At 52.1% G+C, this 21,137-nt stretch overlaps 1 protein-coding gene across 1 annotated transcript; it reads left to right on the forward strand.

Annotated features, from left to right (window-relative positions):
* Positions 1-12,950: 12,950 nt before the first annotated feature.
* On the forward strand, positions 12,951-18,475 carry PDX1 (pancreatic and duodenal homeobox 1). The gene is made up of 2 exons (XM_079775292.1): positions 12,951-13,673; positions 16,994-18,475. Exons 1-2 carry the CDS (start codon positions 13,271-13,273, stop codon positions 17,437-17,439), a joined length of 849 nt encoding a protein of 282 aa, XP_079631418.1. The 5' UTR covers positions 12,951-13,270; the 3' UTR covers positions 17,440-18,475.
* Positions 18,476-21,137: the final 2,662 nt, after the last annotated feature.

The raw sequence follows: 21,137 nt of genomic DNA on the forward strand, positions 1-21,137 counted from the left end.
ACCAAGATATATTTCATGACTCTTGAACTAAGACATCAATATTTACAGGCAAAGAGATAAACATGGGATAACCTAATCAAACCCTGCTATTTTTTAGATGGAGCATTTCTTGACTTTGAAGACTCGGGCATGCATTATGAAAGCTCTCAGAAGAGCACTGTGTGAGGCAAGTACTGATATAGAAAAATACTGATATAGGAACAAAAACCAAGTTGACCAGATGATGCATATATTCAAATGAGAATTTTCCAATTAAGGTTTTCAACATTCAAATAATTGTGCAACCATTGATGTTCTCTTAAATAAAAAGAAGAAATAATATGTATTAGATTTAAAGAGGCAAATTCTTTTTCGTGCTTTAAAATATTGTGTCTAAATGATTAGAATTTGGCATGATTCCTACCTTAGGCACTTTCTCTAGGCACCTAATCCAGTTAGAAACATTTTGTGAAAAACAGTTTCCTATCCAGAAAGTTTTCCTGTTTCCAAGATAAGAGAGCGTGTTCTGCCATCCCAGCAGACGAGGGTTGTTTAAGTTACTAGATAACAAAGTTGTTATTGATTCTATTATTTTTACTCTTCCTGATTCCCTGCAGTCCAAAGGGAGTTTGTCAGAACAAGAATGATTTTATAAAAAGGAGTAGCTGTTATTGTGGTAACTGGCCTCATTGTGACAGATGGGATCCTAGTGTTTTCTCACTGCCCTTTACTCAGGAGCTAGGAGAACAGAAAGCAAATAACCAAGAAACCAACACACTCATAATAATCTGGATTTCTCAGCGCTGAGCCAGAGCACTTGGAAATCAAATATTGGCCTCCTCCTGAATGCCCCTTTTAGCCTGTTATTGTTAACCAGTCTAACATTCCCTTATCACATGCTCATGTGGGCAGAATTAAATGGAATTAGCTGCAAATTATATAAAATTCATTTACCTTTAAAGGAAGCTATTTGGTCATGTTCAGGGTAGAGAGAGTATGGCATTAAGACACAAGTTAATGGTACCGCCAGGAGATGAATCAATTTGCTTTTGTTTTATTGCCTCCCTTTATTTGCCCTAATGTGTTAGCTACTGTGGCTGGAAATGCTCAGCTCAACTTCTCTGAACCTACATTGGAGCCACATTAACAGCCCAAGGAGAGTCTCACTGTTTCTAAATAGTTCAGTGGGAGTAAGCACAAAAATAAAATAAGATCCAGCTGAACTTTCTAAATCCTTAGTCACATAAAGAATGGATGTGTAAGCCCTGGGTGGGTGGCTCAGTTGGTTGGAGTATAGTCCCATACAACAAACGGTTGCTGGTTTGATTTCCAGTCAGGGCACATACCTAGGTTGCAGGTTCCATCCCCAGGTAAGTGCATATGGGAGGCAACCAATTGATGTTTCTCTCACATCAATGTTTCTCTCTCTCCTTTCCTCTCTCTCTCAAAATCAACAAAAATATATCTTCTGGTGAAGATTTTTAAAAAATGGATGCATAAGAGAGGAAAGAAAATCTATGAAAGTGTTTTGGATTTATAACCTACTATAAAAATGTTCAGGATTTATATGTTTTCCCCTGTAGAGATTGAAATAACATGCTTGTTAGACTCCACCAAAAAACTATTAGAACTAATAAATGAATTCTGTAAAATCAATAAACAGAATCAATATACAGAAATCTGTTGAGTTTCTCTTCACCAATAACAACAAATTGGAAGTAGAAATTAATAAAACAATCCCACTTATAGTTGAATCAAAAAGCATAAAATGCCTACGAATAAAGTTAGCCAAGAAGGGGGAAATCCTGTACTCTGAAACCTGTAAGACATTGATGAAAGAAACTGAAGAGGATACAAATAAATGAAAGGATAATGCCATGTTCATGGATTGGCAGGATTAATATTGTTAAAATGTCCTTACTACCTAAAGCAATCTACAGATTCAATGTAATCCCTACTAAAATACCAATGGTATTCTTCTCAGAACTATAACAACTAATCATAAAACTTATATGGAACCACAAAGGACCCCAAAAAGCCAAAGAAATCTTGAAAAAGAATAAAATAGGAGGTTTCATGTCCCCTGATTTCAAACTATACTACAAAGCTATAATAAACAAAATAGTACCATACATAAATCAAACCAGCAACCGTTTGTTGTATGGGACTATACTTTGTAGCATCCTCTCTAATAAAATGGTAATATGCAAATTAACCATCACTCCGCTACATAAGCCACGCCCACCAGCCAAAGCCACACCCACCAGCCAATCAGGGCAAGTATGCAAATTAACCCCAATCCAAGATGGCTACAGCCACAGAGAGCAAGGTTTCCCAGGTAACAGAGTAAGCCAAGCTTTCCATAGCCGTTGCAGGCCTAAGCCTCCACTCAAGCTACAAAGTTTCAATTATAGAAGGTAAACAAATTCAAACAAATGGCGGCAGAATGGAGCTTGAGAGAGCAGGCCAGGGTTGCTGGTGGCAACAGGGGAAGCAAAGCTTTCCGCACACCCTGGCCGGGCCCACCCACTTAAGGCTACAAAGTTTCAATTGTAGAAGGTGAATTAACTGCCACAGAAATGGCTGCCGGAGCCCCAGGCTTGGCTCTGCTCCAGGCTACAAAGTTTCAATTGTAGAAGGAAAATAAATTCCAGATACCAGGGCCTCCCCTTGGGTTGCCAGGGGGCGTGGCCGGCCTGCAAACCACCACAGGCCCCTCGCTCAGGCCGCCCCACACCCCAAGGGAACCCCCACCCTTATCTGTGACACCCTTCAGGGCAAACCAGCTGGCCCCCACCCATGCACCAGGCCTCTATCTTATCTAATAAAAGAATAATATACAGATTGATCATCACTGCAACACACAATATAGCTGCCCCCATGTGGTCAAAGATCCTGCCCCCATGTGGACACAAGATGGCCACCACAAGATGGCCAGCAGGAGAGGGCAGTTGGGAGGCACCCGGCCTGCAAGGGAGGGCAGTTGGGAGGGACCAGGCTTGCAAGGGAGGGCAGTTGGAGGTGATCAACCCTGCAGGAGAGGGCAGTTAGGGGTGACCAGGCCGGCAGAGGAGGGAAGTTGGGGGCAAACAGGCTGGCAGGGGAGCAGTTAAGCATCAACCAGGCTGGCAGCGGAGTGGTTAGGGGGTGATCAGGCTGGCAGGCAGAAGCGGTTAGGGGCAATCAGGAAGGCAGGCAGGCAAGCAGTTGGGAGCCAGCAGTCCTGGATTGTGAGAGGGATGTCCGACTGCCCGTTTAGGCCCGATCCCACCAGGATTGGGCCTAAACGGGCAGTCAGACATCCCTCCAGGAGTCCCAGATTGGAGAGGGTACAGGCTGGGCTGAGGGACAACCCCCCGCCGTGCATGAATTTCATGCACCGGGCTTCTAGTTGATATATATATCAATGGAATGCAATAGAGTCCAGAAATAAATCCTTGCTTATATGGTCAATTAATCTACGTTAAATGAGGCAAGTATATGCAATGGGGCAAAAACGGTCTCTTCAGTAAGTGCTATTGGGAAACCTGGACAGATACATGCAAAAAATGAAACTGGACCACTTTCTTACACCATAATCAAAAATAAATTCAAAATGGATTAAAGACTCAAGTAAGACCTGAAGACATAAAACTAGAAGAAAACATAGGCAGTAAACTTTTGTCATTGGTCTTAGCAATTTTTAGATATGTCTCCTTAGGCAAGAAAAGCAAAAGCAAGATAAACAAGTAGGGTTACATTAAACTAAAAAGTTTTTGCACAGTGAAGGAAACCATCAACAAAATGAAAAGATAACCTACTGGGGGAAAAAAGACAACCTACTGAATGGTAGAAGATATTTTCAAATGATATTTTTGATAAGAGGTTAATATCCAAAATATATAAGAAAATCATACAACTTAACACCCCCAAAAAATCCAATTACATACTGGGTGGAGGACCTGAATAGATATTTCTCCAAAGAGGATATACAGATGGCAAACAGACATATGAAAAGGTGCTCACCATCACTAATCATCAGGGAAATCTATATTAAAACTGCAGCAAGGCTCTTGCTGATTGTGTGTCTCTGTTGGTTGGAGCATCATCCCATGCATTGAACGGTCGAAGGTTCAATTCCCTGTCAGAGCACATACTTAGGTTTTGGGTTCAATCCCTGATGGGAGTGTACAAGAGGCAACCAATTGATGTTTCTCTCACTCCCCCTTCTTCCCTCTCTAAAAACAAAACAAACAAACAGTAAGATACAACCTCACACCTGTCAGAATAACTATCACCATAAATAAATAAAGTAAGTAAGTAAATAAATAAAATCAACAGCTCTGGCTGGTGTGGCTCAGTTGGTTGGGCATCCTCCAGTGCACCAAATTACTGGTCAGGCTGCATATTCAATCCCCAGTCAGGGGTATGTGGGAGGCAGCTAATCAATGCTTCTCTCTCACATCGATGTTTTTCTCTTTCTCTCTCCCTTTCCCTTCCTTTCTCTCTAAAAACAAGTAACAAATGCTGGCAAGATATGGGATTGTAAATTGGTGGGATTGTAAATTGGTGCAGCCACTATGGGGAACAGTATGGAAAGGTCTCAAAAATTAAAAATAGAATTACCATATGACCCAGGGATTCCATTTCTGGGTATTTATCAGAAGAAACCTAAAACACTAATTCAAAAAGACATATGCACCCCATGTTCATTGAAGCATTATCTACAATAACCAAGATATAAAAGCAACCGAGGTGTCTATCCATAGATGAATGGATAAATAAGATGTGGTACATATATACAATGAAATATTACTCAGCAATAAAAAAGAATGAAATCTTACCATTTGCAACAACATGGATGGACCTAGAAGGTATCATGCTAAGTAAATTAAGTCAGACAGAGAAAGACAAATACCATATATTTTCACTTACATGTGAAATCTAAAAAACAAACAAAACAGAAACAGACTCATAAATATAGAGAACAAGCTGATGGTTGCCAAAAAGGAGGGGTGGAGGATGGATAGAAAGAGGGGAAAATAATGATGTTTTCTGCACTGACTTAGGCATTTTTCCATACATTTCTTCATTTAAATCTCACAAACTTTTTAAATATACTTTTTATTATTGACTAGTGGCCTAGTGCACAAAATTTGTGCACATTAAAAGGGGATTAATTAGAGGAAATATTTTAATATTGCTATTTGCCCTTTATAATAGAAGTGTCAGAGATGAAAGAAAATTAGTAAAATGTATATGAAAATCTCCCTCCTGTCAGAGCCTGGGCGCGCCGCAGGACCTAGAGTCAAGTCCCCGTCCACCCGCACGCACCTCGAAATCACGGGAGACCCAGACCCAGCCGGCCCCACCCCCGTCAAGCCCCACAGGCAGGGGGGGGGCGCAGCCTTAGGTCCCCTGTCAAGCTCTGCTGGGTGGGGGCACAGCCTCAGGTCCCCCGTCAAGCCCTGCCAGGTAGGCAGCACAGACTCAGGTCCTCCGGCCCGGCCTCAGGTCCCCTGGCCCCAGCGCGAGGGCACGAGGGCGTGAGGGTGCGAGGGCATGATGACCATTTGCATATTAGCTCTTTATTATATAGGATAGTATTACAGATATCTCCCATTTCCCTCCCCCTTTACCACTCTCCTCCCAACCCCTACCCACCTACCCCCACGTCTTCACTACCCTATTGCCCGTGTCCATGGGCTATGCCTATAAGTATATGAGTTATTTGGTTTATTCACAACCTTATGACATAGAAGTATATTTTTATTTGAATTCCCATGTTTCACGTTTATTCTTTAAGAGTATCAATGAGTCTTCACATATCAAATAAATTATAATTTCATTGTTTATTTTTTATTGTTGTTGTTGTTGTTCTCAATTTGTAGTGGGCATGAGAATGACCTAGGGTTTGTTTAAATGCATATTTAAATGCACCACACCCTACATAGGGTTATTCAGTAGGTATGGGATTAGGCTCAGGAATTTGCATTTTATAAGAATACCAGTGATTTTTTTATTGTGGTAAAATTGGTATAAAGGATTATACATTTCAGGTATACAACATCATAATTCAATATTTGTCTATACTACATATTGTTCACCACAAGCATCCCAATGATCTTGACACACATGGTCCAACAATCACACTTCAGAAACTCTACTCCAGGTTATTTCATTGATAGTAGGAGTCTGTAACTTTGTGACATTTGCCTATAAAGGTAAATGTGTTATAATGTGTAATTGGAGAAAATACACAAAATAAATGTATTCAAATTCAGCACAACAATATACTGGTAAGATATCTCTGCCATAGGAAAAATTACAAATAGAAAAATTCACTGAAGTTGACACCACAGTCAAACAATGAGCCTTTACTTAATTCACTGCAAAAAAGGGAACGGATTCATGCTAGAAAGTCCAGAGTGAGGGCCTTCAGTGGTGCCCTTCTGAGTTTGGAGCTAATTCTCCCACTTTAATTCCCACAGATTTCTAATTTCAACACTTTTGTGTGGGTCTGAGATATAGGGACACTCAGAGGACTCACTTTGAAGAAGGTGTTCCTGCATCTCCACAAGGAAAACCAGGGTTGCACGTGACCACCTTCGCAACCTGGAGAAAGCAGGAATGGAGCAGGATTCCACCCTGCTCCAACCCAGACACTAGAATCATTCCCTTCTCTCCTGACTATTTGAGGGTTTCTCCTGGATTTATGGCAATAGCCTCATCTTTAACCAGGGGAGTGGAGGAAGCATAGAAAATGCAGTGGGAGTGGTCTCTGGCTGTAAGACACAGCTCAGATGCTGGATTCCACACCTACTAGGATAACTAATCCCATGGGGATGTGATTAGTTCACCCTTCGAGCCTTTTTAGCCAGCTTTCCTAGCTGTAGAAAAGAAGCCCCTGCACCTGTTTCTCTGTGGTGTGTGGAGGGCTGGCTTGGGAGAATGCCATCCAGCTCTCGCAGCCCCTCCCTCTTTAAACACTTTGGGGCATATTCCCCTAAAACATAGGGCTATAGCAACCCAGTGCTCTTGTATGCAAGGATGACCAACAATCACTAAATGCTTGTAGATGCATTGAAGGTAATGTTATGGGAGAAAGAAAGAGATGACCATTTATTGAGTGCCTACGGAGTGCCAAGAACATGAGACATTTTATCTCACTGAATTCTCACAAAAACAACATTTTTAAAATGTCTTGACTACCTACTACAAAGATAGTATAGTCTCACATTCAAGAAAATGAATCCTAAAACCTCAGCTGGGATCTAGGCTCTGCCATTTGTTAGCTGTGTGATTCTGGGCAAATTGCATTTCTATGCCTATTTCCTCCACAGCAAAGTGGAATTAAGAGTATCTACCTCACAGCATTTTAATGAGGATTAACATATGTAAAATGCTTGAAACAAAGCCTGGCTCCATTTGTGTGCTGTTATTACTGAATGCAGTGGATCTCCCTTATGGGCAGTATGTTGTGTCCACTTTACAAATAAGGACAGAGAAGCTTAGTGGACTGATATAACCTGTCAGGGGACACACAGCTTGTGCAGGACAGAGAGAGATTCGGGAGAGGGCTATATACAGTTCCCAAGAGCTTTCCGTCACCCACCAAAGCCAAACATATTTTTACTACTGGGTTTCTGTCCCTCAAAGGGGTTGCAGATAGTCACACAGGAAGGGCTGTGTACGTGTTTCATCAGAAATAGTATCGAAGCCCTGGCTGGTGTGGCTCAGTTAGCTGGACGTCATCCCTGCCGGCTGAATTCCCAGTCAGGGCACACGCACAGGTTGTGGACTGGATCCCAAGACAGGGGCGTGCAAGAGGCAGCAGATTGCTCTCACATGGATGTTTCTCTCTCCCTCTCCCCTCCCCTCTCTAAAAAAATTTTTTCAAAAAATAAAATAAATATATTATTGAAAATATTCGTCCTTCAACTAATAAACCCTGTGAAAGGCAGGATGGGTTAGGAAGGCAGCTGGAGTGACTGTGAAGTGTGGGTCAAGTCTTCTTTGGGCTTCGGCAGGAACCTGGAGGTAAGAAATGGTTCCCTGGAAAACAAAGGATTAGTCACAGGAAATGGTGATGGGAGGAGGGTGGAAAGCAAAGAAGGGAAGTTGGATGGAAGCTGGGAGTTTACCCGGGACTAAGACTAGGAGGGAAATGATAAAGGTTGGGATTTCTGGAGACTGTGTATCTGGATGGTGGAGCTCAGATGGGAGCCTGGGTAAGAGCAGGTGGAAGGGATGGGTCCAGAAGGGCAAGGATGGCCATAGTGATTCCAGAGAAGGGACACGCTGGGGGCTTTTTAGACCCTTTGGAGTCTTTACTTCCTTTCACACTTTCCTTTCAGCTGCAAAGTAAACTGGGAGCCGCAGAGGATGGAACAAACAAGCAAAAAAAGACACAGGGGCTGGTATCTAGGAGTCCCGCTCCGGAGTGAAGGTAAACAGCACACAGCCTGGGGCCCGCTGTGTGCTCTGGACAGAGAAAGCCAGTGAGGTAGAGAGCAAGACAAGTGCCACGTAAATTAGATTTTTAGGCTGCATTCATCTACACAGCTGGGGGTGGGGGGGAGGGAATAGAGGGTGGCTGAATTTTCTGGAAACTGATTTCCACTTATTTTTGCTGGATTGTTTTGCCCTAGAAGTCAGTGGAGAGCCTTTAATAGGTCCTTTTTCCTGAATGAGGTAGGTTTGTCCCAGACTCTTGAGGAACTCCCACAGCAGGAGGAGGGATGGATCATTCGCCCTGGGGAATAAAAGCGGCCTGCCAAGTGCCCACTGAAGGAAAGGCTAGCTGCCAAAATGCAAGGGAAATGATGGGAATATTCGCATTACATACATCACATCGTTCGCGTTAGTGTTTCAACTCAGGATATAATCTAATTTGTATTTTAACAGCAAATTAATTATAAAAACAAATATGATCTAATAAAATAAATTCCTTATAAACATATCCTTGGAGTTAAGGTTCATCTGGTGTTTTTTTGTTTGTTTGTTTTTTCCTTTATCCTGGGATAAGATGGCTTAAAAATTCTTAACACCAAGGCAAATTCAGCCCTTGGCGTGCTTGAGGAACCGCAGAGGAAGACGAGAACAAGGCGGCCAGTGTTCTCCAGGCGGAACCGCACGCGGGAAGGACTCTAAGCGGGAAGAGGGTAGAGGAGACCTCCAACATCAGCGAGGGCTATCAGGACGTTCTGCTAATAAACGACTTTTTCACTGTCCACACTGTAATTGGTTTACAGCCTTTCTTGTTTGTTTATCCATAAGAGCTGCTGTTAAATGGCTCGGGAAGGCAGGCGCTCGGCTAATGGCTCTGTGACGCGCTGGGCCAGTGGGAGGTGAAAGCGGCGCAGGCGTCAGCGGGGATGCGGAGCGGAAACGCATTTCACCTGGAATGGGCTTGACGATTTTATGATCCCAGGAGCCACATGCAAGGAGACAACAGCGCGGGGCCTTGCTTAGCGAGGGCTCCAGGGGCTGAGGTCTTTCTATGTGAATGTAGGTTGTAATTAGCCAACCCGGTATAATTAGCTTTGTCCCACCGAACAGTAACACCGACTGGCTGTTAGATCTTGCTTCCTGGGTCGCTTCTGTAGGTAGCGAGCAAGATAGCCACTGGGAAGGGGAGAACGCGCACCTTCAGCGCCGCGGTTCCCGGCGCTTCGCCCTCCTGCGCGGTGAGTGGGTTTGCTTTCCGCTGAGCGCCTCTTTTCTTTCCGCAGGGCCGAGCAAAAACAGTAAATGGGAGCAAATGAAGCATCGAAATGGAGACCAATTTACAGAAACGTGCAATTAGCGAGAAGTGCAAAGTAAACACTCTGGGTCGAGGGTGGCAGCTGAGGCCGACAGCCAGAGAGGGGGCTGCGGGGCGGCCGGAGGCGGGGAGGGGGGCGCGGCCTGTCGCCGCGGGGAGGAGGGGGGACCAGAAGACCGAAGAAGGGGAGGGGGAGAGCGGCCGATCTTTGTCCCGAGCGGAGCTCGCCGCCGCCGGCTCATAACCGCGTCGCCAAGTCGACCCACAGCGACCGGGCAGATTATCTCTGAGGGTCAACACGCCGCGGCCCTGCGCTCCCGATCGAAGTAGCCACTCGCGGCTCGGGCGATAGCGTCGGGTCCTCCTCGCTTCCTGACTCCAAGGACAATGAACTCTTTGACTGGGGGCTTGCGGAGATTAGGTGCGCAGGTCCCACAGCCTTTCAGTCCCTGCCCCCCCCCCCCCCGGCAGGTGGTCCTTTTCCCTAAAGAAATCCCTGAAACTCCCCACCCACCCCCCACCCACCTACGCGAATTCCCAGACTCACGCGGACCACTCGACACAGAGCACAATTCTGAGATGACACCAGCATCTAAAAGGTCTCTGCAGAGAAGTCAAATCCCACCTGGGTTTTTGTTTAGTGCACTCAGTCCGTGTGCATTTAAAACACACGTGTCTGCCCGGGCCGGCGCGCTCCGTGGATTGGAGCGTCCTCCTGTACACCAAGGGGCTGCGGCTCCATCCCCGTCGGGGCACCGCAGGAGCCAACAGATCTCTCTCTCTCTCTCTCTCTCTCTCTCTCTCTCTCTCTCTCCCCCTTCCTTCCTCTCTCTCTCTCTCTCTCTCTCTCTCTCTCTCTCTCCCCCTTCCTTCCTCTCTCTCTCTCTCTCTCTCTCTCTCTCTCTCTCTCCCCCTTCCTTCCTCTCTCTCTCTCTCTCTCTCTCTCTCTCTCTCTCTCTCTCTCCTTCCTTCCTTCCTTCCTCTCTCTCTCTCCCTCTCTCCAATCAATTTTTTAAAAAACTAAAACACAAATATTTCTTACAGGAGAAATATATTAAGATATACCTGTTAATGAGCCCTGGGCCCCGGGTCCGGGCGAGGCCGCGGGCCCCTGGAGCCGGGTGAGCCCTGGGCCCCGGGTCCGGGCGAGGCCGCGGGCCCCTGGAGCCGGGTGAGCCCTGGGCCCCGGGTCCGGGCGAGGCCGCGGGCCCCTGGAGCCGGGTGAGCCCTGGGCCCCGGGTCCGGGCGAGGCCGCGGGCCCCTGGAGCCGGGTGAGCCCTGGGCCCCGGGTCCGGGCGAGGCCGCGGGCCCCTGGAGCCGGGTGAGCCCTGGGCCCCGGGTCCGGGCGAGGCCGCGGGCCCCTGGAGCCGGGTGAGCCCTGGGCCCCGGGTCCGGGCGAGGCCGCGGGCCCCTGGAGCCGGGTGAGCCCTGGGCCCCGGGTCCGGGCGAGGCCGCGGGCCCCTGGAGCCGGGTGAGCCCTGGGCCCCGGGTCCGGGCGAGGCCGCGGGCCCCTGGAGCCGGGTGAGCCCTGGGCCCCGGGTCCGGGCGAGGCCGCGGGCCCCTGGAGCCGGGTGAGCCCTGGGCCCCGGGACCGGGCGAGGCCGCGGGCCCCTGGATCCGGGTGAGCCTGGCCCCGGGTCCAGGTGAGGCCGTGGGCCCCTGGATCCGGGTGAAGCAGTGCCCCTGGGTCCAGCCGAGACCAAACCAGAGGGAGTCGGACCTGCATTACCACCATTTGTCCACCATCCAGAGCTGAGGGGTCAGTGCCGACATGTACTCATAGGGAACCGGTGGACATTGATATTGGGTCTCAAAAGAACTGTTGGTCCAGAAAGAAACTCACTACAGACTGATTCATTTGCCTGTCAGCATAACTATTATTGCTCGTCGCACATTCAATTCCTATAAGTATATCTATAGTGACACATGATTTCGCCCATCTAGGGGAAATGATGAACAACATAGACTGATGAACAAGAACAGAACCAGAAACAAGGAGGCATCGATCGGACTATCGGGCCTCAGAGGGAGGATAGGGGAGGGTGGGGGGAGGGGGGAGAGATCAACCAAAGGTCTTGTGTGCATGCATATGAGCCTAACCAATGCTTAAGTTCAACAGAGGGTTGGGGCATCCAAGGGGAGGGGTGTGGGATGGGAATGGGGGGATGAGGACAAATATGTGACACCTTAATCAATAAAGAAATTAAAAAAAAAAAAAAAAAAAAAAAAAAAAAAGATATACCTGTTAAAGGATGGATTAGTTAGTGCTTTGGAAAGGTCACATCGAAGTGATTTCTCTCTTGCTGGCTCCGTGTGCTTCGCGCTCCCTCTTGCCTGGGCTTTTCTGCAAAGGTGTCTAGTTTTTCTAAAACCCAACGTTGTGGTTCCAGGAATGTGTTCATTTCGGCAGGACCCAGTCTGAGGCCGCCCAGGACCCACCCTCAGGGCAAAATGATCGGAGGCGTTGGTCAAGCCCAGGCGCGGGGTGGGTGCCGCCGAGAGCCGGAGAGAGTCAGTCCGCACCCTCGGGCCGCAAAAACAGCGTCACTATTTAAGTCAGGGCCCCAGAGTGCCCAGAAGCTACCCAGCCGGTGGCAGCCAAAAGCTGTCGTTGTCATAAAAACGCTTTTATTGCTTTTGTAAACACTGCCCACCTCTCCTGGTGCGTCTCCAGCCGGTGGCCCCCCGCGGGCCCGGATCGTCCGGATCCGGATCGGTGGAGAGCTGTCAAGAGTCAACCCCCTGCCCCCGTCTCTCAGCCACAAGAGGGGACGCTACTTCTCCCCCCTGCCACGTTAAGAAACCATTCTGAGCTGACCAAATGAGTCCCAATTTGTCAAACTTAACAATGCCTAATGATTTTCTAAATTAAAAAGCCACCGTGGATGCTTCAGACGTTAGTTTATTCTTCAGAAGTTCCACAGCACAGCCACCGATAAAAACACACAACGAATGCTGGATCTGGGTGTGTGAGCTCCCGGAGCCCTTGGTGGCTGTGTGCGAAACGCGCAGATAAAATAGAACGAACTGCTTCTGACCTTCAGAGCTGGGATCTGTACGCTTTGGTGACCATATTCCCGAACAAGTTTAAGTGTACAGCCTCATCATGTAGAAATATATTTACTAATATATTATGAACATTATCAAACATACAAGGAAAATAGGTCGTTTCAAATCTGATGAAACTTTCTATAACGGAAGAGAGTGCTAAGATTTTCCCTGCGCGCCCCTCTTTGGCCTGAGGTGTGTGCAGTGAACGCCGCTGGGAGAGAAAATCGAAACAGCGGCGGCGCTCGCGGGGACCCGGGCCCCGCTTCTTAAGGCCGTCGGGCGGCCAATAACAGCCCCCGGCCGAGCCACGTGGGCCACGGCGGAGCCTATGGCGGGGCCGCCGGCCCGCGAGGCCCCTCCGGCAGCGGGTCCTCTCCCGGAGCCGAGCGGAGCTGTCAAAAAGAGTAGGGGTGGCGCCGGCGGCGGGAGAGCTGCCCAGCTCCGAGTCCCCGGCTCCAGTCCCCCGCTCGGGGTCCCCGCGCCCGGGTGGCAGCCATGAACGGCGAAGAGCAATACTACGCGGCCGCGCACCTTTACAAGGACACGTGCGCGTTCCAGCGGGGCCCGGCGCCCGAGTTCAGCGCCAGCCCCCCCGCGTGCCTGTACATGGGCCGCCAGCCCCCGCCGCCGCCGCCTCCGTTCCCCAGCGCCCTGGGCGCGCTGGAGCAGGGCAGCCCGCCAGACATCTCCCCGTACGAGGTGCCCCCGCTGGCGGAGGACCCCACGGTGGCACACCTCCACCACCACCTCCCCGCTCAGCTCGCGCTCCCCCACCCGCCCTCCGGGCCTTTCCCGGACGCGGCCGCGCCAGGCGCCCTGGAGGAGCCCAGCCGCGTCCAGCTGCCTTTCCCGTGGATGAAGTCCACCAAGGCGCACGCGTGGAAAGGCCAGTGGGCAGGTAAGCTTGGGTCCGGCCTCCCGGTCCTCACCGCTCTCTCCCGGCTGCCCCCTCCTCCGAGCACTCCGCAGCACCTCTCCGCGCCCCTGTCCCCGGCCCCTACGGATAACCCGGGGTCGGACTAAAGTAGCCGGGAGCCACGAGGCCAGACCGCATGGACGCGCTTTTCTGGTCCAGTTTGGAGCGTCTTTGCTTCTCAGCTCTCCTGCTGGGAGCTTAAATCCCTTCCCGGTCTGTACGCTCAACTCCGGGGGCCCAGTGCTCCCAGCGCCCCTCCCAGAGAGCCTACGCCCGCCTGGCCGAACTCAAGGCTTCGGACCCGGGGATCCCCCTCCAGCCGGGGATCCGCCCGCCCCGGACTCCCGGGCGTCCGCGTGGAGGAAGCCGAGCTGGGTTGGGTACCTCTGAGCGGCAGGAGCGCGCCTTCGGGTCTCGGCCCGCTTGGGCCCAGAGCCTGTGGGCTTCGCTGCAGGACGGCGGCCGCCTCGGGCACCCAGGAGACGGAGGGAAGCGGCGAGGTCCAGAGGCCGGAGTTGCGGGGAGGCTGCAGGCAGGGGTCGAGGCAAGGCGGGGGCTCCCCGCGAGGCCGAGGACGGCCGCTCACCGAGGAGCCAGGCCGCTGGGCCAGGCGCCCGCGATGCTAATTTCCCTTTTGACCAGACGGAAGCGCGTGAAGGGCTCTCTCTCCCCGCGCTGCTTCCTGGAAGTCCGTTTGAGGCAGGAGATGCTCTTTCAGCTCAGCCAGTGCGGGCACAGGGAGCCCCGGTCCGCGGCGGCAGCAGAAAGGCTCCCTGGAGCCGGGGGCTCAGAGCCGAGCAGACCGGGCTCCTTCCCCGCCCCAACCTGGCCGAGGTTTCCGGCGCGGCCCGTGCCGCCCCCGCCACACAATGTTATCGTGTCGCAGCCACTTCTGGTCACACCTGCATGGCAAATAGTTGACTTTTCTTTCCTCCCAACTCACGAGAGTAGGGGGACAGACTCAGCTGGAGCCCCTCCCCCCCCCCATCCCGGAGTCTGGCCGGCCCTACCTGACCCTGACCTTGGCACAGCCAAGCAGGACTTTGGGGGGTCCGGGCTCGCCCAGGGTCCTCGGGGCTCGCCTCTCCTGCTTCACTTTTCTCGGAAGCTGAGTGTAAGGCCGGGGCGGGTCCTGAGGCAGGACAGGGCCCCCACTGAGCCCAGCCTTCCCCACCTCCTGCGAAACCCGCCGCTTCTGCACACCCGTCCCCAGCGGCTGGGCCCAGGGCTGGAGTTTGGGGGGGGGCGAGGGGGTGTAGGCAGGAAGACCTCGTCCTTCTATCCTTCTCTGTGGGGGGAGGAGGCTCTCAGTCTGTAGTCTCCTGAGGAAGCTGTGCTCCCTTCCCGAAGGGCGCGGGGAACACGAGTTTCTGGCCTTCCCCGCGCTCCCGGCGGCTTCCTCCGGGAAAAGGCGAGGGAGGCCCTGAGCTGGGCCACATTCCCCACCCGCCTCCGCAGGAGTGTTCCCCTAGCTCTGGTGCAGCGTGGGCTCCAGCGGACCCAAGAAGCCAGAAAGGAAAACCCGCAGGAAAAGCAGCGGCCTTGTCCCAGCAGCGAGGGGCCTGGGAAGGTGGCATCCTCAGGCTGGAGCTCGGGGCTGGGTGCCTCTGCCTTCGCCCTCTGCCCTTTGCGGGCTCAGCCGGCGGGGAAGGCGCCCAGACCCCTCTTTCCGGGAAGCTGCCTGGGAAGGGGGTTCTCCCAGGGGAAATTTTCAAAGGAGCCAAACTTCCAGGGGCAGGGAACCGGCCTGCCCACTCCTGGTGGGTTCCAAGCCCCTGGGAGGCAGAATGACCAAAGGGCTTTTGTTCGTAATGCAGTTATGAAGACTAACAACAGTAACTTCCAAAAAAATGACCTAAAACGTGAACTGTCTCAGCCTCACTGGCCAGCTCTCCTGTTGCCATCTTCCCAATAACAGCACCAATAGCCTCCACCCCCATCTCCTGCCAACTCTCCTAAGCATCTGTCTCCCGGGGTAGCGGCCCAGCGCAGCCTTCACAGCCCTCCCACAGAAGAGGGCCCTGGAGAGGCTGTGGGTGGAATCTGAGAACCTTGGAGGGCCTTTTCAAAGGCTTGAAATATTCCTCCATGCTTCCCTCCCAGGCCAAGGAAGGCTTGGGAGTGCAAGACCCAGAGATGCCCTGAAGCGAGCAAGCGTCCTTCGCTGACTCAGGCCCAGCCTCCGCCCTGGCTGCTGGGAGCCAACATTTAGCCCCGGGAAACCCGGCAGGTTCCATTGTGTCATTAACCCTCCTCCACAGACACGCACACCACCAGCTTTTCAACTCCCTAAGGCCTCGCCAACAGGCCCGGGAGCGCCGTTTCAGACCTCTGCCCCAACACGGACAGACTTAGCCTTTCCCGGCGTTTTGGTGGAACTCGCCCCGTGCGCAGGCAGTATCTCAAACAGAAAGGAAAAGCACAGGACCTCAAGGAGCGCGGGCGGCAAACACCGGTTGTGAGCTGATCTACAGGGTCAGGCCGGACTGTTGCTTCTCACCCTGCTTAGAACTGGGAGCCCTTGACGCCAGCCACCCCATCCCCTCCAGTGCCGAGCGGGATTCAGTTCAGGCCTCTGAGCCTCCCTGCAAACAGGATTTGGGATCCAGACCCAGGCGGGGGCTGACAGAGACCTTCTTAGAGGCCCAGAATAGTTTCTCTTCTTTTCCAGGACAGGGGCCCAGCCCAAGTTAAAATGAGGACAATTACAGGAAATTTACTGGCCCTCTCTATAACTACAGAGAGAACTAATATTACGGTCAGATATAACAATATATGGATATATGGATGTTGCTGTATTAACTCGAGGTTTTTCAGATTTGTATTAGCTAAAGGTTTTTCAAACTGAGCGTTACACCTGTTAGTGGGTGATGAAATCAGTTTACTGGGTTGAGACCTTTCTTTGAAAAAACGAAATAGTAATTAATAGAAAAACTTAGATAGCATCGTATGTGGTAAAAGTTGGTTTTATGTCCTGAAAAATGTTTGTTTCAGTTCTATATCTGTATGAACTGGGTAGTGGTCCGAAATGTATTTTTCTTGTGGGTCATTGGCAGACAGTGTTTTGGTTTTTTTAGTTCTGTATTAAAGTCATTTTATTGCCTTTGTAGAATTAAATAGATTTAGAAATCTATTATGTACATTTTAATCGGCATCAATACAAACGCAAGTTAAGGGAACCCGTTCAAGAACCACTTGTTGAGAGAGCCCACCGCAGGGTCCCTAAGAGCTTTCACCCCCGCCCCCTCCCGCAGAAGGCGAGCCGGGGTCGGGGGACCACACTCACGTCCTGTGTCCCGCAGGCAGCGCCTACGCGGCAGAGCCCGAGGAGAACAAGCGGACGCGCACGGCCTACACGCGCGCGCAGCTGCTGGAGCTGGAGAAGGAGTTCCTGTTCAACAAGTACATCTCCCGGCCGCGCAGGGTAGAGCTGGCCGTCATGCTGAACTTGACCGAGAGACACATCAAGATCTGGTTCCAAAATCGCCGCATGAAGTGGAAAAAAGAGGAGGACAAGAAGCGCGGCTGCGGGACAGCCGCTGGGAGTGGCGGGGACACAGAGCCCGAGCAGGACTGCGCGGTGACCTCGGGCGAGGAGCTGCTGGCGCTGCCGCCGCCGCCGCCCCCCGGGGGAGCGGTGCCGCCGGCGGCTCCTGCTGCGGCCCGAGAAGGCCGGTTGCCCCCAGGCCTGAGTGCCTCGCCGCAGCCCTCCAGTGTGGCACCCCTGCGGCCGCAGGAACACCGGTGAGAAGTGGGGTCTCTTCCTTGTCAGTGGCGTTGACCACCCACTCACAGAGGAGGGAGCGGGCCTGGGGCCCCCGGTGAGGACCACGGGCGCTGGCGGTTTGCTGGGGCAGGAACGGCGGCGCCCACCCTGACGGGAGGGGAGATGCGCTCTCCAGGCCCTGTGCCTGTTGGGGTCGGTGGGGTAACGCTGGCTGACCTTGGGGAGAAGGGACAGGTTTCTGTAAGTCTGCCACTGTTGTGCAGGTCCCAGAACTCCCTAACCAGGGACCTCTTTAGAGAAACCAACTCTTCAAAAGGAAAAACTATACTAATTGGAACACCCTCCAACACATGGCAGGCCAGCTAAAGGGATGCTACTATCTGACAGGAACAGAGCCATTTTGATTCAGGTTTCTGCCTTAATATTTTAGAAATAATTGAAAGGAGGTTTCAAAGACCCGGTGACATAGATGCCCCTGAATAATCCAAGCCCCTCCTCCTCCTTCTCTTCCTCCTCTTTCTTTGTTAATCTGCTTAGCACAGCCACATCCCCATCGCACATCCTTTCTTCAACCTGCACCTCTTCCCTCTGAGGAAGACATCTTGCAAGGGAAGCTGGGTAGCAGCAGGGCTAGGGTACAGGGGCAGAGAGAGAGTCCCCGTATACCCCCTTGGTCCAACACTTCAGAGAGAGCAAAGAGTGATAGGCCTGGAGCAAGGAGTTTAGGGGAGAAAGATAGACCCACAAGTGAGCTTTCTATTTAGATGTGGATTTACTTACTGGTCTCAGGGCAGGGAGGCTGTGTGGAAGGCAAGCACGGTGGCCTGACCCTCCTTGGAATCTAGTCACAGAGCCAGTATGATTTCCACATCTTTAGAAATGATAAAAGCGCATGTGGTTGAGGAGTTTGGGAAACTGGTTATTTTTATTTAATATTGTAAAACTGTAACAGTTTTTTAACAAATAGGTCTGTGGTTTCCAAGTCAGTTTTGGTTTGAGGGTCTGGGCCTTGCATGCAGGTGATGTTTGTGGAAAATGCTTAATAAATACGGATAATGTGGGAAAAGATGAAAACTGATTCCTTTGCTTTATATCCAAAATTCATTATGGTGTAATGATTCCACTTGATTTTAAAAATTAAAGCAGCATTTATCTTTTTGGTACTAACTAGGGAAGAACCCATACTTAAGAAACACCACAGTTGGGTTTGGGGTTGGGGTCAGGTGTTAACATGTGGATTCTCCGTTTTGTTTTGTTTTGTTTTGTTTCATTTTTAACTTAAGAGTCACTGCTCAAGATGGGTTTTGTCAGTAAGATAGCCCAGAGGCCTGAGGGTGGGGGTGTGGTTGGGCAGCGGCAGAACCGGTCCGAGCTTTGGCTGAGTCTCCTTTCTTCCCAAAGAGGTGTTCTGTCTGGGAGAGGCCTTTTTCTTTAGCTCACCTCACAGAGTCCTGCTTGGGAGGAGTCCCCACCCCTGGCGTCTGAGGGCCCGAGTGTGGTGCTAAGGACAACTGGCCTGGGCCTTCCTGCTGTTCTCACCCGGGTCCGAGCCCTCCCACCCTGGGGGACCCTTCGCTGGCCCCCATGAGTGGCTGCAAAAAGACACGGGACTTGTTTGTGTGAGTTGTTGGTTTTTGCTTTTATTTTTGTTTTGTTGTTTATTGTTTATGAGAGAAATCAAATCATACACCCCTTGGTGGACAAGAAAATCGGTGGATCAGAAAGGGGGAACTTTCTCATCAGATAGGCCTCACAGGGAGCCGGCCCTCAAACCGCAGCCTCCCCACCCCTCACCCGACCCCTGAACTCTGGAGTCCAGGAAATGTGCCTCTGCACTTTATGATACTGGCCCATGACCCCATCCAATTATCCAACTTCCCTGTGTGTCAGTTTCCTCATCTGTAAAGTGGAGGTGGATTGTTAAACCAAAGAGCCCCTGTGAAGGCTTGATTCAGTATCTGGAAAGTAGTTCTCCCTCCACAACGTCACTGTTGTTTTCTGACCCCCATTATTTTCGGAAGTGGGGGGGTGCTGCTGCAGAGATTGGCCTGGTCTAACGCCACCCCAGGGCCTTCCTTTGACAAACCCCCAAGCGATCGCTGTTGATGTGACTGTAGTTCATATCACCACTGATCTTTATGCGCACTCCCTCCGAAATAACCTCCTCTGATTCCCACAGCCACCTTCCCAGGTAAGAGACTGTCTCCGTCTTACACTGGGGAGGCGGGTGCTGAGCAGCAGGGAGGACCAGCTGGAGCTCAGCAGTCCCCCCCGGCCCACCACCCCGTGGAGGAGCCGAGCTTGGTCCTCCGGGTCTGGGAGGTGGGCCAAGGAGGTTTCTGGGCTCGAGGCGCGCTGTCCTCCCAGGGCCTCCGGTCCCACCAAGGCGTAGTGCACTGCTGGCCGGGCGCTGCCTCTCCTCCCGGATTCCAGGGTTCCCCAACCCAAGGCGGAGTGGTGGTCGCCCCGGGTTGGGAGGGCGCAGGTGCCCCAACTGCCCAGGAAGGGCCTCGCCGCTAGGATTCACCGCAAGTGCGCGGGGCTGCCCTCTGGGCTGCGGGCCGCGCCTCCCGCGGAGAAGGGTGCCGGCCGGCCTTCCACCCGTGTCCGCCCTTAGATCTCCCGGCGCCTCTTCCACCAAATGGGCCCATAGCGAGGATGAAATCAGACGCTGTGTCTGGAGCGTTTATTACGCGGCCGGACGTAGCGGGCAGGGTAGGGCAGCTGGAGGGGAGGTGGTGTTGCCAGCACAGGCCGGGAGACAGGGAGGCCGCCGAAAGCGAAGCCCCGCTGGCCAGGTGGGCCTTGAAGGGAAGAAGAACGAGGAAGACGCTCAGGCTGTGAATTCCAACTCGGCGCAGCCCCTCCGGGCCAACGGGCAGCGCGGGAGCTCTAACCGCACCGGGCGGGGCGGTCTCCGAGGCCGGAGGCCGGGAAGCCGCCACCCAGACGGTCTTCTCCAGCTCCCAGACCTGCAGGGGTGACCTGCCGCCTCCCCTCTTCCAGCTGACCGCACTCCTCTCCGGTAGGAAAGAGACTCTCGGAGACCTCGCAAGGCTGGGGGGAGAGCAGATTCCCGCAGGGTGTGCGCGGGCAGTTCCGGGCGCAAAGTCGCGCCGCCCGTCCCGTGCCGGCCGGACCCCGGGACCTGCACCTCCATTCCCGTCGGCTCTCGGAGCTGAAGCCACAAGCCCCATCATCGCTGCCCGGATCTTGGGCAGGAGGTGAGGTAGGTTCGGGGACGCCGCGGGGCGATGCGAAAGGTGGGGCGCTGCCTGAGCTCCAAGACCGGCCCCGCGCTCCCCGCGCTCGCGGAACGCCGCAGCAGGGCCCGCCGTGTGCGAGCGGCTGGTCCCGGGGTGCGGAGAGGTGTGTAGGGGTCCCCGCCACACACTCTGTCCCACAGACGCCACTGAGAGAGTGGGAGCTGGGGTCGGAGACCCAGGAGCCGGGCGCTGCGCGGGGGGACCCTGCGCTCTGGGACTCCTTGTGAGAAATGTACTAGCAGCGCGGAGCCGTGCCGGAAATGGTGCGGGCAAAACAACAACAAAACTCCTTTTCTTTTGCGATATATTTCTTCATGTAGGTTGACTAAAGAATTTCTCACCTTAAAACCTAAATGCAGCCCTGGCCGGCGTGGTTCGGTTGGTTGGGGCGTCATCCCATACACACACGGAAAAGTCCCGGAACCGCGGGTTCGATTCCAGGTCAGGGTACAT

The sequence above is a fragment of the Cnephaeus nilssonii genome, assembly GCF_951640355.1.
Source record: "Cnephaeus nilssonii genome assembly, chromosome: 6".
Lineage (NCBI taxonomy): Eukaryota > Metazoa > Chordata > Mammalia > Chiroptera > Vespertilionidae > Cnephaeus > Cnephaeus nilssonii.